The sequence below is a fragment of the Nannobrachium achirus genome, assembly GCF_963921795.1.
Source record: "Nannobrachium achirus genome assembly, chromosome: 12".
Classification (NCBI taxonomy): Eukaryota; Metazoa; Chordata; class Actinopteri; order Myctophiformes; family Myctophidae; genus Nannobrachium; species Nannobrachium achirus.
This window is the reverse complement of record NC_137832.1, coordinates 19,918,262-19,934,927: the sequence shown is the minus strand read 5'-3', so window position 1 is coordinate 19,934,927 and position 16,666 is coordinate 19,918,262. Positions and strand designations below refer to the sequence as shown.

At 41.8% G+C, this 16,666-nt stretch overlaps 1 protein-coding gene across 1 annotated transcript; it reads right to left on the bottom strand.

Annotated features, from left to right (window-relative positions):
* Nucleotides 1–12,129: 12,129 nt before the first annotated feature.
* Nucleotides 12,130–13,580, bottom strand: LOC308295466 (natterin-3-like; the record flags this gene model as incomplete). Its single annotated transcript, XM_080738516.1, has 1 exon — nt 12,130–13,580. The coding sequence occupies one exon, from the start codon at nt 13,578–13,580 to the stop codon at nt 12,543–12,545; it is 1,038 nt and encodes a 345-aa protein (XP_080594642.1). The 3' UTR covers nt 12,130–12,542.
* Between the last annotated feature and the right edge of the window lie 3,086 nt (nt 13,581–16,666).

The window sequence follows — 16,666 nt, the reverse complement described above, 5'->3', positions numbered from 1 at the left end:
TCCTGTTTGGCGAAATAGGCCCCAATTAAGGTTAATAAGGACTCTTAATCAAGTCATTTGACGCCACCCTCGCGTCTGTACGACAAACGGTTCATGAGATATAGGGTCACTTCCTGTTTGGTGAGGGGCACTTCCTGTTTGGCGAAATATGCCCCAATTAAGGTTAAGGACTCTTAATCAAGTCATTTGACGCCACCCACGCGTCTGTACAACAAACGGTTCATGAGATGTAGAGGCACTTCCTGTTTGGCGAAGGGCACTTCCTGTTACAGAGGGGGTGGGGCTTAATCAATCACAGCTCATCCCTATTGGCCGGACCAAAGTTGTGTGTGCGTTTTAAAGTGACGTTGCTAGGCAAAAGTATGTCAGGGTAATGTGGGGACAAAGTTTCTGTTTTTTTTCAGAGTCCCCCATTCAAAGTCAATGAGGGTTTTTGAGCGTAGTTTTTTACGAATTACGTTGCCATGGTAACGCGGATCGGAAAGAAAAGTAATAGCACACCATTCCCGGCCGAGCCGCACATTTTGATGTATATATTGCGGGGGTGGCGTAAATCGCGCGGCAGTTATTACGTGCCGAAATTTCCCCCATTCTAAGTCAATGGGGTTTTTTGGCGTTGTTTATTGCGAATTACGTCGCAATGGTAACGCGGAAAAAATCATTTTGATTTCTGATCTACGGTTCAAGAGTTACGGGGCAAAACGTAAAGTGGGCCGCTATAGCGCCACCATGAGGCCGAGTGATGTAATTATTATTCTATTCATTCTTAAAATTATTATGAATCTCCTCTCCAAGTTTGGAAACTGTAGCCCTTATGGTTTGCGAGAGAAAAATACTTGAATGTGACTTTTTGCATTTTCACATTATAAGTCAATCGGTTACCATGGCGACGTAATTTTTGTTTTTTGCCAATTACGTCGCCATGGTAACGCGGATCGGAAAGAAAAGTAATAGCACACCATTCCCGGCCGAGCCGCACGTTTTGATGTATATATTGCGGGGGTGGCGTAAATGGTGCAGCACTAGTTACGTGCCGAAGCTTTCCTGAGCGAGTACAATAAGTGTTTCTGCCATTGCATGGCAGGCACACTTAATAACTAGAATTGACAGAGTCAATTTTTACAAGTGTGTTTGGTGAGGGGCACTTCCTGTTTGGTGAAATAGGCTCCAATTAAGGTTAAGGACTCTTAATCAAGTCATATGACACCACCCACGCGTCTGTATAACAAACGGTTCATGAGATAAAGAGGCACTTCCTGTTTGGCAAAGGGCACTTCCTGTTTGGTGAAGGAAGCACCAATTAAGCTTAAGGACTTTTAATCAAGTCATATGACGCCATCCGCGCGTCTGTACGACAAACGGTTCATGAGATGTAGAGGCACTTCCTGTTTGGCGAAGGGCACTTTCTGTTTCAGAGGGGGCGGGGCTTAATCAATTACAGCTCATTCCTATTGGCTGGAAAAAGACCAAAGTTGTGTGTGCATTTTAAAGTTTAAGTGACGTTGCTAGGCAAAAGTATGTCAGAGTAATGTGGGGCCAAAGTTTCAGTTATTTTTTTTTTCAGAATGGGGGGTTTTGAGCTTAGTTTTTTACAAATTACGTTGCCATGGTAACGCAGATCGGAAAGAAAAGTAATGGGAGAGTGTTTTCTGCTGGTGTTTCAGTCCGAGTGTATCAAAGGGTGCGTTCGGAAATGCGCACCGGTTCTGGTTAGGGTTAGGGTTATGGTTAGTTTTAGGCATAGTTTTACTGAGGTTAGGGTTAGGGTTGGGTTTAGGCATATAGTTTTACTGAGGTTAGGGTTAGGATTAGGGTTAGGTTTAGGCACTCACTACACTGAGCACACACCCGGTGCGCATTTCTGAACGAACCCTTTGATACACTCGGACTGAAACACCAGCAGAAAACACTCTCCCGAAAAGTAATAGCACACCATTCCCGGCCGAGCCGCACATTTTGATGTATATATTGCAGGGGTGGCGTAAATCGTGTGGCAGTTATTACGTGCCGAGATTTCCCCCATTCTAAGTCAATGGGGTTTTTGGGCGTCGTTTTTTGTGAATTACGTCGCAATGGTAACGCGGATCGGAAAGAAAAGTAATAGCACCCCATTCCCTGCCGAGCCGCACGTTTTGATGTATGTATTGCGGCGGTGGCGTAAATCGTGCGGCAGTTATTACATGCCGAAATTCTGTCAGAACATTATATATATATATATATACTAGAAAAAACAATTTCTAAGACATTTTAAGTGTGCCTGCAGCTCGCTAAGTGTGTGCAACCTTGTGTAGCGGGTAGTGTTAGTATTAGCATTAGATTAGCGCTAGATTTTTTAACATTAGCATTTTTTGCATTAGCTTTAACATTATCGACTGTACGACAAACGGTTGATGAGATATAGGGTCACTTCCTGTTTGGTGAGGGGCACTTCCTGTTTGGCCAAATAGGCCCCAATTAAGGTTAAGGACTCTTAATCAAGTCATAATGCACCACCCTCGCGTCTGTACGACAAACGGTTGATGAGATATAGGGTCACTTCCTGTTTGGTGAGTGGCACTTCCTGTTTGGCGAAATAGGCCCCAATTAAGGTTAATAAGGACTCTTAATCAAGTCATTTGACGCCACCCTCGCGTCTGTACGACAAACGGTTCATGAGATATAGGGTCACTTCCTGTTTGGTGAGGGGCACTTCCTGTTTGGCGAAATATGCCCCAATTAAGGTTAAGGACTCTTAATCAAGTCATTTGACGCCACCCACGCGTCTGTACAACAAACGGTTCATGAGATGTAGAGGCACTTCCTGTTTGGCGAAGGGCACTTCCTGTTACAGAGGGGGTGGGGCTTAATCAATCACAGCTCATCCCTATTGGCCGGACCAAAGTTGTGTGTGCGTTTTAAAGTGACGTTGCTAGGCAAAAGTATGTCAGGGTAATGTGGGGACAAAGTTTCTGTTTTTTTTCAGAGTCCCCCATTCAAAGTCAATGAGGGTTTTTGAGCGTAGTTTTTTACGAATTACGTTGCCATGGTAACGCGGATCGGAAAGAAAAGTAATAGCACACCATTCCCGGCCGAGCCGCACATTTTGATGTATATATTGCGGGGGTGGCGTAAATCGCGCGGCAGTTATTACGTGCCGAAATTTCCCCCATTCTAAGTCAATGGGGTTTTTTGGCGTTGTTTATTGCGAATTACGTCGCAATGGTAACGCGGAAAAAATCATTTTGATTTCTGATCTACGGTTCAAGAGTTACGGGGCAAAACGTAAAGTGGGCCGCTATAGCGCCACCATGAGGCCGAGTGATGTAATTATTATTCTATTCATTCTTAAAATTATTATGAATCTCCTCTCCAAGTTTGGAAACTGTAGCCCTTATGGTTTGCGAGAGAAAAATACTTGAATGTGACTTTTTGCATTTTCACATTATAAGTCAATCGGTTACCATGGCGACGTAATTTTTTGTTGTTTTTTGCCAATTACGTCGCCATGGTAACGCGGATCGGAAAGAAAAGTAATAGCACACCATTCCCGGCCGAGCCGCACGTTTTGACGTATATATTGCGGGGGTGGCGTAAATGGTGCAGCACTAGTTACGTGCCGAAGCTTTCCTGAGCGAGTACAATAAGTGTTTCTGCCATTGCATGGCAGGCACACTTAATAACTAGAATTGACAGAGTCAATTTTTACAAGTGTGCCTGCAGCTCGCTAAATGTGCGAGTTTGGACGGTGAGGCAATCCACCAAGTTGTCTGTGTTAAGTTTTGAGAGGGTCGTTCCACATGAAAAGCGCATTCTGGCACGAAACGGTTACGTTTTGCGCGTTTGTGATGCCCCCTACGGGTCGAAGTGGAAATGCTTTTGGGGATCTGTTGAGTATGCCACCCACGACCTGTGGTTGAAATTCAGATGCGTCTTGACCCAAGGAATCCAGGGAAAAAATAATTTAATTTTCCAACCTACGGTTCAAGAGTTACGAGGCAAGTGGTCCGTTATAGCGCCACCATGTGGCCAAGTGGAAATGCTTTTGGGGATTCGTTGAGTATGCCACCCCCGACCTTTGGTTGAAATTCAGTGTTGACTCGACCTTTTGTTTGTGATTTATGGCTATTGTTTGCGAAACGGGCCCCTCCCGCTAACTTTGGAATCGCGTTACGAACGAACGGTAAGGACTATCGAAATATCCCTTGAATAGGTTCATTGCATGGGTTCATAGATCACGTGTACCGATTTTTGTGACATTTGAAGAAAATATGTAGGAAAAGAAGCAAAAAGTGTGTTTTGGAGAAAATTCAAGATGGCGGAAAATCTATCCTGGCACAAATGGGCGTGGCCTATATGAGGAGATGCGTCGACTCTTGACCCAAGGAATCCAGGGAAAAAATAATTTTCCGATCTACGGTTCAAGAGTTACGGGGCAAAACGTAAAGTGGGCCGTTATAGCGCCACCATGAGGCCGAGTGATGTAATTATTTTTCGATTCATTCTTAAAATCATTATGAATCTCCTCTCCGAGGTTTGAAACTGTAGCTCCTATGGTTTGCGAGAGAAAAATACTTGAAAGTGATTTCTTGCATTGTCCCATTATAAGTCAATGGGGACAATTAAGCGTCGTTTTTTGCCGATTACGTCGGCATGGTAAGGCGGATCGGAACGAAAGGTAATAGCACACCATTCCCGGCCGAGCCGCACGTTTTGATGTATATATTGCGCGGGTGGCGTAAATGGTGCGGCACTAGTTACGCGCCGAAGTTTTCGTCTGTCCGTCCGTCCGTCCGTCCGTCCGACATAAGTATGAGCGAGTACAATAAGTGTTTTGCCATTGCATGGCAGGCACACTTAATAATGACAATATCTAAAGTGTGCGAGCCCACAATAAATAAATAATGACAATATCTAAAGTGTGCTCGCCTTACAGGCGAGCCCACAATAACTAGAAAATATTGTTCCTTCGAAACAACTGTGGGCTCGCTTCAAGCCAGAAAACAATGGCTATAAAAGTACAAAATGTCAAGATCGCAGGCAGTGCTCTCTTTGACGTTACTGACGTCGAAGATTGGTCCATTTTGTTCCAAAAATGTGTTGTGCAAAAGTTGACCCGCTGGTGGCGCTATAACAGGCCAATGTAAGAAGGATGGTATCTGTTCCTTGACCTATTGGGAATGTGCTTGCAAGATTTCACGCACATTGCAGGCTGTGTTCATGATTTGAGGTGTTTTTGGCTTTGGCCACTTTATCGCTGCTTGCAGCTATATTTATTATTATTATTTTTTTTTTGTGTGTGTGCACTTCATAGGCATATTAGATAAAGGTCCTTAGATTGTGTGTAGAATGTTTCATGCAAATTGCTAAAAAAAATCCTAACGGGTTTAAGCGTTTCACAAACTGCTCAAAATGATATAGCGCCCCCCTTTGGCCAATTGGAGTAAGATTGGTTTTAGTGATATTTGGACTAACACTACATCTTTGCCAAATGCCATGAACATGTTACTTTGCATGTATGATTTAGAGGCAGAAGAATAATTTGCATAAAACTGCAATATACATTGAATTATTAAAAAAAGCATATTTCAATTTAAAAAAAATCCGATCTGACAGATCTTTAGATATTGGTCCAAAGTTCATGTAAAAAAAGTTTTGTGGACGTGACGCGAAGATTCCAGAATAAAAGCGGGTTTAAGCGTTTTACAAACTGCTCAAAATGGCGGAAAATCTAAGGGCGGAGCTTACTTAACAAAGACACAGATGTCTTCCGCTTGAGTCAAAGCACACGTGTAAGCAAGTTGCATGTCTTCAAACAAAACGAGTCATGACTTGTGCCCGCTTCGTATAGCGCCCCCCTTTGGCCGATTGGAATAAAATTGGTTTCAGTGATACTTTGACTAACCCTCTACATCTTTGCCAAATGCCATGAACGTGTAACTTTGCATGTATGATTTAGAGGCAAAAGAATAATTTGCATAAAAGTGCAATGGGGGGGGGGGGGGGGAGGGTGCGTAACGCATTCGGAGCTACACACTATCCTCCCCAGTTCCACCCCTCCCTGACCAATGTGGGAAACGTTAATGCAGAGATAAGAATCTGTCCCTCCCCAGTCGACTTCCCTCATGTGAATAGACTGTCTTTTGAATAGACTGCTTGGCCGGAATAATGAAGACGTTTGATAGAAACTGAAGAGACAAGCACTTTCATATATCAGCATCATAAATATGTTTCCCTTTCCATTAAACCAAATTCTGTGGAGCCCACAGATTTCTCTGCAATTGCATTACAGTTTTTCCTTAATTATTTAAATGCATTTAAAGAGAATATAGCTACATTTCTCAAAACTCCACGCAGAAACTGAAACTCCTTTCAAATGAAACTGCACTCAAATTGGATTACTAAGCATTCATTTTATACTGGTGTGATCAATTTAAAACAAAAACTAAAATACAGTTTAATTTATGAAACTATTCTATCATGATGCAACATATTCAAATGATAAAAGAATCACAAAAGCTACTGATAACAGTAAAATGAATCATATGCCTTCCATATGCCATAGGCAAACTACAGTAAATTTGTTCAGTTCAGCAAAGTGTGTGAACAGTAACTTGAGAAGTTTGTTGTGCAATGTCATCCAATTCTCTCACTTCTCTCTCTCTCTCTCTCTCTATCTCTCTCTTTCACACACACACACACACACACACACACACACACACACACACACACACACACACACACACACACACACACACACACACACACACACACACACACACACACACACACGCGCGCACACACACACACACACACACACACACACACACACACACACACACCTTTACCATTAGCTAAGCAAATGGTGATGTTACTGACATCAACAGTTGAACTGTGGCCAATTATGTTTCTTCCCCATGTGTCTGGTCTTGGTAAGATTGAGTCCTGTCCATGATTAATTACTTCAGCACTCAGCAGGGCTGTATTGGCAGCAAGTTTCAACAAACTCTTTGAAAAAGAAAACATGACCTTGAGCAGCAATATATCGATACAGAGAACTGATATGATGGGTCCGATGGGATCAATTACAGTAACCTACAGTACTCATATGCACAAAACTATTTCCCTCTAAGATTTCTTCACAATTGGAAAACAATTGACATTTTCATCCTGATATCATTATGCTTTTGATCAATTGTTGATAAGCTTACTTTATATATTGGGGAATTTCATATGATCTTCATTGACCCTGTTATGTATTTCTGCAGTCTAGATTTATAATTATTGTTCTACAGTAAATGTGAGGCCTCTGCCTCACCTTGGTGGTGGTCTTTAAATTGTGTGTACAGTTATGGAGTAAAATCTAAACGGTTTACATAGTTTCTACCATTGTGTGTATAGTTTATTTGTGTAAAACGTGATTAACCTTTTGGTTGAGACATTGAGCTCACCATAAAGGTAAAAAATTATACAGTCAGCCATATCTCACCCATACCATAGACCTGGGAATAGACAGAAATGGTGCCATCTTATTATGAGCATTAGTGAAGACCAATAATATGAAGATATGTAAATTGGTGAAGTGGTCCTTTAACACCCAGAGGACTAACCTCTAACCACCATGCATTCAAGCCTGCTCCAAGAGAAGGTTTCAAATACTTCTTGTACAACATCCAATAGCTTCCCATGCATCATTACTCCATGGGGAAGACATTTCTTTATTGTTCATGCATTTACAATAAAGAGACATAAGGGGGCAGCAACTGCTTGACTGAACCACAAATCACAGTGTCACTGAAGGTGTAAATCTCTTATTTAGCCTTTCCTTGTCCTTGAATAGACAATAGACATTGCTTGGCTGGGAATATAATAAAGCTGTTTGCTGTAATTTGTATGTTTGTTGTAGTTTTTGTTGTTGCCTTTCAATGAGAAGCTTATTGTTGTTATTGCTTTTTGTGAAATGTAAAATAAAAAAAAAGTGTTATTATTCCATACATTTATTGAAATATATTGAGTGTTCTTACAGCATTTTCATGATGGCAAACAAAATATTTCTTTGCAACTCACTAAACATGCACCTTATTTTTTGTACTTGTAATTTGCAGTTTGTCACATGTACAAAAACTCACAGGGTCAACAGTTGAAATATCACATTTTAGTCCATATTAAATGTCCGTGGTGTCATTTTGTTGGGTTTCATATTCAGTCCATTTCTCAAGAATGAGTTATTCTAGACTAGTATCCTGAGTTTGTGTGTAAATCTCTCCATCACATATATTTCCTCCACAATGCACAGCCACTGCTCACAAGTTGGGGTGTCACTTTTATACCACAATCTTGTTATTGCTTTTTTTGCTGGCTGCCAGCAGCACCTTGACCAGATGTCATCTCCATGTGTGTTTTCCTGCGTCAGGTTTCCTATAGTACCACTTGTCTTTGGTATTTCATTTCAGTCTATTCTTTCTTTTCAAATCTTTTTATTGTTATACAATGTCGCATTGAGGTTAGCTATATTCTCATCACAGTAAAAGTACACTTATTGGAACAAATAGCATGAGATCTGAGGACTATACAGAACATACTGTATGTATAGAAAAAAGGGGTGCGTAACGCATGTGGAGGTACACACTATCCTCCCCAGTTCCACCCCTCCCTAACCAATGTGGGAAACGTTAATGCAGAGATAAAAATCGGTCCCTCCCCAGTCGACTTCCCTCCTGTGAACACGGCCAATTGTGTTTGTTGGAGCGCCCGGCCCAGCCAAATGCACAATGAAGATAATACTCCATGGTGGTGGACAGGAAGTTTAACCTGCACCACCCAGACACACCAATAGTGGCCCCCCCCCCTCCGGGTCTAAAAGGTGTTAGGCTGGTCTTTCCCTATTAATTCAGGTATTCTGAGTATGCAGATGTTATTTCCACGACCACGTGACTCGATTTCGATTACTTTAGCATTCATTTTAAGAAAGCTATCTTCCATAGCCACGCACCTAGCATCCAGCTCCTCAATCTTGTCGCTGTATTTCGTTGCATTCTCCTCCAACGTTGGCTCTGGTCGGAGATCTGGATCTGCACATTGTCTATTTTCGTCTCGAGAGCCGCAATAGACGTCTTAAATTCAGTAGTTAAAGATGCTTTAAGCTCGTCAAACCGACCAAGGACGATAGCCAGGTCCGCGTGGAATAGTCTCTTGTGCCTTGGCATGTTTGTGGTTTCTTTGGGTTTAACATTCTGTCAACTTTGGTTGGTTCAAAATGAAAAGAAGGTGTAAGGGGTAGGATCGATGCACTTTGGTTGAGTTTTAAGAAAAAGGTGTTTTTTTCATGTTTCCTGACCTCAATTACAAAAAATAAAAAAATAAAAAACCCTGACCTTTCAACATTCAGTGTTTCTTTTGTAATCTGTAGTTTTTTTTTATTTTTTATAATTAGGCTCAGAAAGGTGAGTTCATTTGTCTCTGGATGTACACATCATCATCCAGGGGAGGGTGTGGTTGTAGGGGTGGGTGTATCACCTTTGCTGTTACTTTACATTGTGTTTGCATCCGTCTAATGCACAATTTAGCATCATCTCAAAAAGATTTGAAAATGTTATGACAGATTTGATAGGAAGGCCAAACTGGATTTATAAAGGGAAGACAAACACAGGATAACATAAAAAATGTTTGCTTTATGGGTGAATTCCAGGAGTTTGGCATTGCCAGATCTGAGGGGGCGGGAGGGAACATGGGGTTTGACGAGGTCAGAGAGACAACAGGGTTGTTGAGGGCCTTGTAGGTGGTGATCAGTATTTTGAAGTCGATTCTGTATTTTACTGGGAGCCAATGGAGGTCGTGGAGAACTGGGGTGATGTGGTCTCATGATCGGGTTTTGGTGAGGAGGCGGGTGTTTGGGTATTTTCTGGTATCAAATATAGTTAAAGGTCGTCTTGAATAATACACTGAGACTTAGGAATAGAGATGAGTATAATACTTCGGCCTTTATTCCAATCTAGACAAAGTACAGAAATAGCAAAGATGCGACACATAAACGGCTCTCTGTGCAATCTATCCCCTCTCGGTGCACCGATTCCAACTCCAACTGCTCTCCTCCTGCATCTCATTTTATGCCCGTTGGAAGAGAACACACAAGTACACGTCAAACAATATCATTGGTTGCCTAACATATTTCGTCAGATACTCATATCACGCCATTTCACTCCAATTGGTTTATAACCCCTCCTCGTCATTTCTCTGGTCCGTTTTCACACGGGAGAGCATAGGTCGTACAACGTGACTTGAGAACATTCAACTGTCCTTTGGTTTTCTTGGTAACCCCCCATATTCCCCATTTTGTGCATTCATGCCTGGTGTCATCCACTTCCATATAAACTGCAATAGGTGTCTTGATGTACCCAAACTCTATGGGGCTGTTAAGTCTGACATCATTTTGTAGGCAGAGGAGAACTTTTGGCCCCCAAAAAAGCGAATCTTTTTACTATTTACACATTTTTCTTCTCTTTGTTGTTGAAAGGAAAGTGGTAGAATTATACTTTAGTCGTTATTTTTGTCTCGGATCTGTTGAAATAGCGAGGGACAGATATTGTCAATAAATCTGCTTGGAGGTCTGACTACAAAATGATGTCACTGCTTAAAAGCCCCATAGCAGGCTCACTGCGGCCTTCCCCCATTTGCCTGCTAATTACATATACCGGCCTACAGGGGGCTCCAAAGACCCCTACAGTTCACTGCGTCTCAAGTCCTTAAATCAATCCTATTTCCTATTTCCTTGCTTGTATGTTAGTCCCTCCCATTGAGGAAATAGAGAAGAGGAGACGTCCCATTGGCCATTTCTGATGACAACATCACAGGTGATAGGCCAACTCCCAGTGGGCGGGACTAACATACAAGGAAATAGGAAACAAGTGAAGGAAATAGGAATTATTTAAGGACTTGAGACGCTGGTCATCACGAAGGAACTCTAGGAGCCATCTTGGTTCTAGCTCAATTTAACCTGACAACAGAAACAGATAGGCAACCAATGTGACAAGTAAACTGGTTATACATGCATATATGAAACCAAACGATTATATGTTTTCCTTGTCAACACTTTATCTAATAGGGAACAGGGTATCCTCCTGCAAACCTATGGAGGAGTGGGATGTAACTACTTATAAATGCAAAGCTTGATTATAGTGCAATGAAAAACCCGTAGTTTCGACCTTTACCAGGTACGTGTCAACATACTCCCCTTTTGTTCCCTCCCCTTGGGTTACGATTTGACATAGTTTACAATGTCCCAGCGGAAGTAAAAGTCTTCCGCTTGCTTCCCCAATTTCCTTCAATTAGTGCCAAATACGAAAAAGATTTCCATGTTCAGGTCCACTTTTAATAATTCACCCTGTTCTGGCCTCATACCAATGTCTTCTCTACAGTTTTATCATTGCAGTTGCGTGTAGCAGTAGCTAGCTCAGAGATAGTTCATCGCCCCTCATAACCCTGGAAACAAATTTGGTAGTTATGAGTGACAGTAATACTCGATTTCATGCCTGGTCATGAAACCACCGGAATCCTTTCTCGTTCGATAACCTGTTGATCCGTTTAGCTTTTTAGAGTTGCCAATTCTCTCCTCATGGCCTGGCCATCTAATAATTCACCATATTCAATAATCCTAAAGAATATTTCTCAATTAAACGTATGTCAATCATGATTAATTAATCTTACTCTAATTCACATTGATATGGTTAAGGCAAAGGGTTCCACTAATTAATTCACATGTTCACAGTTTCCAGTTACACTACATCCACTTAATTTTCCAGTTAACTCAATTTCCAGCATAACCTTCATTCAACACATCCACTCTCAAAATAACAAACAAAATAAAAGCAACATACTTCTTAAACGACACTTCTTCTTGGGACAAACTCCTTCTTGGACAAAACAAAAATTACTCTCATGCAAATTCAAATTCCAGTTTTCATCTTTTGTAAAAATATGCTTTCACATTATTCATTGTTCACAATATTGATTTTTCACATCTCCACTTCCATATAAACTGCATTAGGTGTATTGATGTAACCAAACTCTATAGCAGGCTCACTGCGGCCTTCCCCATTTGCCTGCTAATTACATATACCGGCCTACAGGGGGCTCCAAAAAACCCTACACGGGCAGCAGAGTTTTGCACATATTGCAGTTTCTTGAAAACTTTGGGGTGGCACCGTAGAGAAGGCTATTGCAGCAATCGAGTCTGGATGTGATGAAGGCATCGATGAGTGTCTCTGCAGCAGTTTGGGATAGTGTGGGACGGAGGCGGGCAATGTTTCGGAGGTGGAAAAAGGCTGTTTTGGTAATGTTGTTGACATGGGATTGGAAGGAGAGGGTGGGGTCCAGGATGACACAGAGGTTGCTGGTGGAGGCCTGGAGGGAGTGATAGTGGAACCATCAATATTGAGGGAGAGGTTCATGGTGGAGCGGGTGAGGGCTTTGGGACCAATAATGATAATTTCAGATTCATTGCTGTTGAGTTTGAGGAAGTTTTTTTGCATCCATGTTTTAATATCAGTCAGGCAGGTGGTGAGGTGGTCTTAGGGGCAGGGCTTGGCGTTGGCCACAGGCTTACAGCGGTCGATCACTGCCCGAACCTCTCCGGTCTGCACCCCATTGTACTTGCCTACAATGGAGGTCGTCCGGGTCTTCCCATTGCGGTAGGTCCGACTGAGGCGGGCCGTGTAGGGGATGTCAGCCTTGATCTGACGGCCCTCCATTCGGACAGTACAGGAGTGGTTCGGTGGGATGGTGACTTGCACCTGAACAGAGTGGGTCTCAGACTTCTTTTTAGTGGTCCCTTTGTCAAACTGCAGCGTCTGCTGCAACGTGACTTCAATATTCGCGGAGCCGATGAGGGGGATCCCGGCAGTGATGCCAGTGGTGACACCCACCATGGTGGAGCTGCCCATGTTCCAGCTGTTTTCCACCTCAGTTGTCTTGGAGAGAGACACGGTCTTCACCACAATCCGGCACCCATTGTTGGTCACCTGAGATCTGCGCATGGTCGCTGGTGGCTGCCGGATGATCTTTGCCTCATCAATTTTGTACTTGACATCAGAGATATGCTCACTAACGGCATCCTTGTTGATGGTCAGTACCTGATATGAATGATACCAGTACTCATGACCCTCCCAGGGGAGGTAAAATTTCTTGTTCCAAACATCCACCTTACCAAGTCCATACTTGTTTTTCCCCACATACCACTTGCGACTTCCAGAACAGGTCTTGACAGAGTGTCGAGGCACCTTACCGTCGGAATCCCACTTCCACTCCAGGAACTCAAAGTTATCCTTGTTGATCAGGATCTTGAAGGAGCGGCTGACCACCTCGCGAGTATTAGAAGGGTAGTGGCAGTAAGGACCCAGTTTTGGACTGTAGAACCCAGAATGACAATCTGACATGAATGTGGATTTACAGACGTAGTCTCTGCGGTGAGTGTAGTGGTTGTAAATGGAAACAGCATCGTTGGGGAGGGAACCGGGCCAAAACACCCACTCCAGTTTGACATTGTCCTCAAATATTTTCTGCTCGGCCAGCCCCAACAGGGCTAAGAACACCAATGCTGACAGCTTCATCTAGAGACAGTCAAAGTGAGGAAATCAGTCTTGATTATTTATTTTTTTCCATAGTCCTAGATTAAGGAAGTTAATCAGTTTTCAAATAATGCCAAATGGTAAATGATAAAAATCTGTCATTGTGGTCTACACAGCTGGGAGAGTGTTTTCTGCAGGTCTTTCAGTCCGAGTGTATCAAAGGGTGCGTTCGGAAATGCGCACCGGGTCGGGTTAGGGTTGGGGTTAGTTTTAGGGATAGTTTTACTGAGGTTAGGGTTAGGATTAGGGTTGGGTTGGGTTTAGGCACTCACTACACTGACTGAGCACACACCCGGTGCGCATTTTAGAACGCACCCTTTGATACACTCGGACTGAAAGACCTGCAGAAAACTCTCTCCCCTATGCATTACTTTAAAGGGATCCCTGGCTAATATGACAAATATGCCTTAATACATTATAATTGTGCTCTATAACTACAATGTAAAATTAAATACACCTCAATTATTTTATTTCTTCTAGAAATAGCTAATCTTTCACTCAATAGGGGAAATGCCTGTCGCAAGTTGATGATGTCTTAAATGTCATGTGTGATCTATTCCTATGGAATTTATGGCATGCATGTGCAAATAAAAACAAACATAATACTTCCTATGTTTAATTTGAGCAACAAATCAATATTTCAAATCTGTTTGTGTTTATTTTCTGCCATAAATTCCATAGCGATAAATCAGACATGACATTTATGACATCATCAACTTGCGACAGGCATTTCCCCTATTGAGTGAAAGATTTAAGGTGTTTTTAATTTTACATTGTAGTTATATAGGACAATTATAATGTATTAAGGCATATTTGTCGTATTAGCCAGGGATCCTTTTAAGCTATATTGAATTTACCACTAGGATGCCATGATATGATGCCATAGATATGTGTTTTTATGAATGATATGACATATTTAATTTTGAAATATTATAAACATAATATTTGATCATAAACCAATAAGATAATTCAATGCCCCAGCATGTGCATAAGCCTCTCCAACTGATCCAAAATGACGCAGCACGACTGGTCTTCAACCAGCCAAAATTCTCACGTCTCCCCGCTTCTCCGCTCCCTCCACTGGCTCCCGGGATGCGGCCCACATTGAATACAAAACAATGATGCTGACTTTTATAGCAGCCAAAGGTATGGCTCTTCCATACCTCCAAAACCTGATCAACCCCTACAACCCCACCGTTCACTCAGATTAGCCAACAAAGGGATGCTGACAGAACCCTCACTAAAAAAAAGAAGAAAAAAAGGACAAAAATTCACTTGTCCTAGACAATTTGCCCTCCTGGCCCCCAAACTGTGGAATAAACTCCCTGTTGCACTTAGAACTACAGACTCACTCCCTAGCTTCCGCCGTGGACTGAAGACTCACCTCTTCAGACTCCACCTAAACCCATAGCACTACTGTAACACTCCCCTTCCCTCGATGACCACACATGAAGCTAGATACCGTAGCATTTTTAGGTTTTTGATTTTTTTTGTACTGATTAGGTGCGTGGTCTACCTATGTTATTGTTTTTCTAGATTGATATTCCTATGCATTTGTTATATTGTTGTTGTTACTGACACATTATCTTGCTTATTATATTGATGTATTACCTGCTTATTGTAAGTCGCTTAGGATTAAAAGCGTCTGCTAAATGCCTAAATTGTAAATCTTTCTATCTCTGTCAGTTACACAGAAATGTAACAATACTGATTCGTTCTGGATATTGACTTCTGACTTCCACACGTTTAAAGGGATCCCTGCATGGCTAATACGACAAATATGCCTTAATACATTATAATTGTCCTCTATAACTACAATGTAAAATTAAAAACACCTTAAATATTTTATTTCTTCTAGAAATAGCTAATCTTTCACTCAATAGGGGAAATGCCTGTTGCAAGTTGATGATGTCATAAATGTCATGTGTGAATTTATGGCATGCATGTGCAAAAAACAAAAACAAACATAAACACATTTGAAATATTGATTTGATGCTCATTAGGAAGTATTACGTTTGTTTTTATTTGCACATGCATGCCATAAATTCCATAGGGATAGATCACACATGACATTTATGACATCAACTTGCGACAGGCATTTCCCCTATTGAGTGAAAGACTAGCTATTTTTAGAAGAAATAAAATATTTAAGGTGTTTTTAATTTTACATTGTAGTTATAGAGGACAATTATAATGTATTAAGGCATATTTGTCGTATTAGCCAGGGAACCCTTTAGGTCATATTCCTTGGCTCTTGCAAGCAATTCTATCTCTAGCACAGCAAGCACAGACCATTCTAATTACAGAGTTATAGAATTCCATTATCATTATGCACTATCTCTCTCGTGGGCCTAATACACACAACCCTGAGAGCTAAGAATACATTGTACAGGCAGTGCACTCACCGTGAATCAGTTGTCCCCCAGTGAGTCTATGTCTTGTCACCACCAGCAGGTTTATATACAGTATGTAACAGGGAGTCCTGCCTCCATTCAGGGTTCTGTGTCCACGCCCAAATCACACAGTTGTAAGTAGTCACTCATTACCTTTCCCTACTTAGGATGCAATTTTTGAAGCTAATCTTTCCAGCGAAATGATGACTTCAAAGGTAACTAGAAAATATTGTTCCTTCGAAACAATTGTGGGCTCGCTTCAAGCCAGAAAACAATGGCTATAAAAGTACAAAATGTCAAGATCGCAGGCAGTGCTCTCTTTGACGTTACTGACGTCAAAGATTGGTCCATTTTGTTCCAAAAATGTGTTGTGCAAAAGTTGACCCGCTAGTGGCGCTATAACAGGCCAATGTAAGAAGGGTGGTATCTGTTCCTTGACCTATTGGGAATGTGCTTGCAAGATTTCATGCACATTGCAGGCTGTGTTCATGATTTGAGGTGTTTTTGGCTTTGGCCACTTTATCGCTGCTTGCAGCTATATTTATTAATATTATTATAATTGTTTTGTGTGTGTGCACTTCATAGGCATATTAGATAAAGGTCCTTAGATTGTGTTTAGAATGTTTCATGCAAATTGCTAAAACAAATCCTAACGGGTTTAAGCGTTTTCACAAA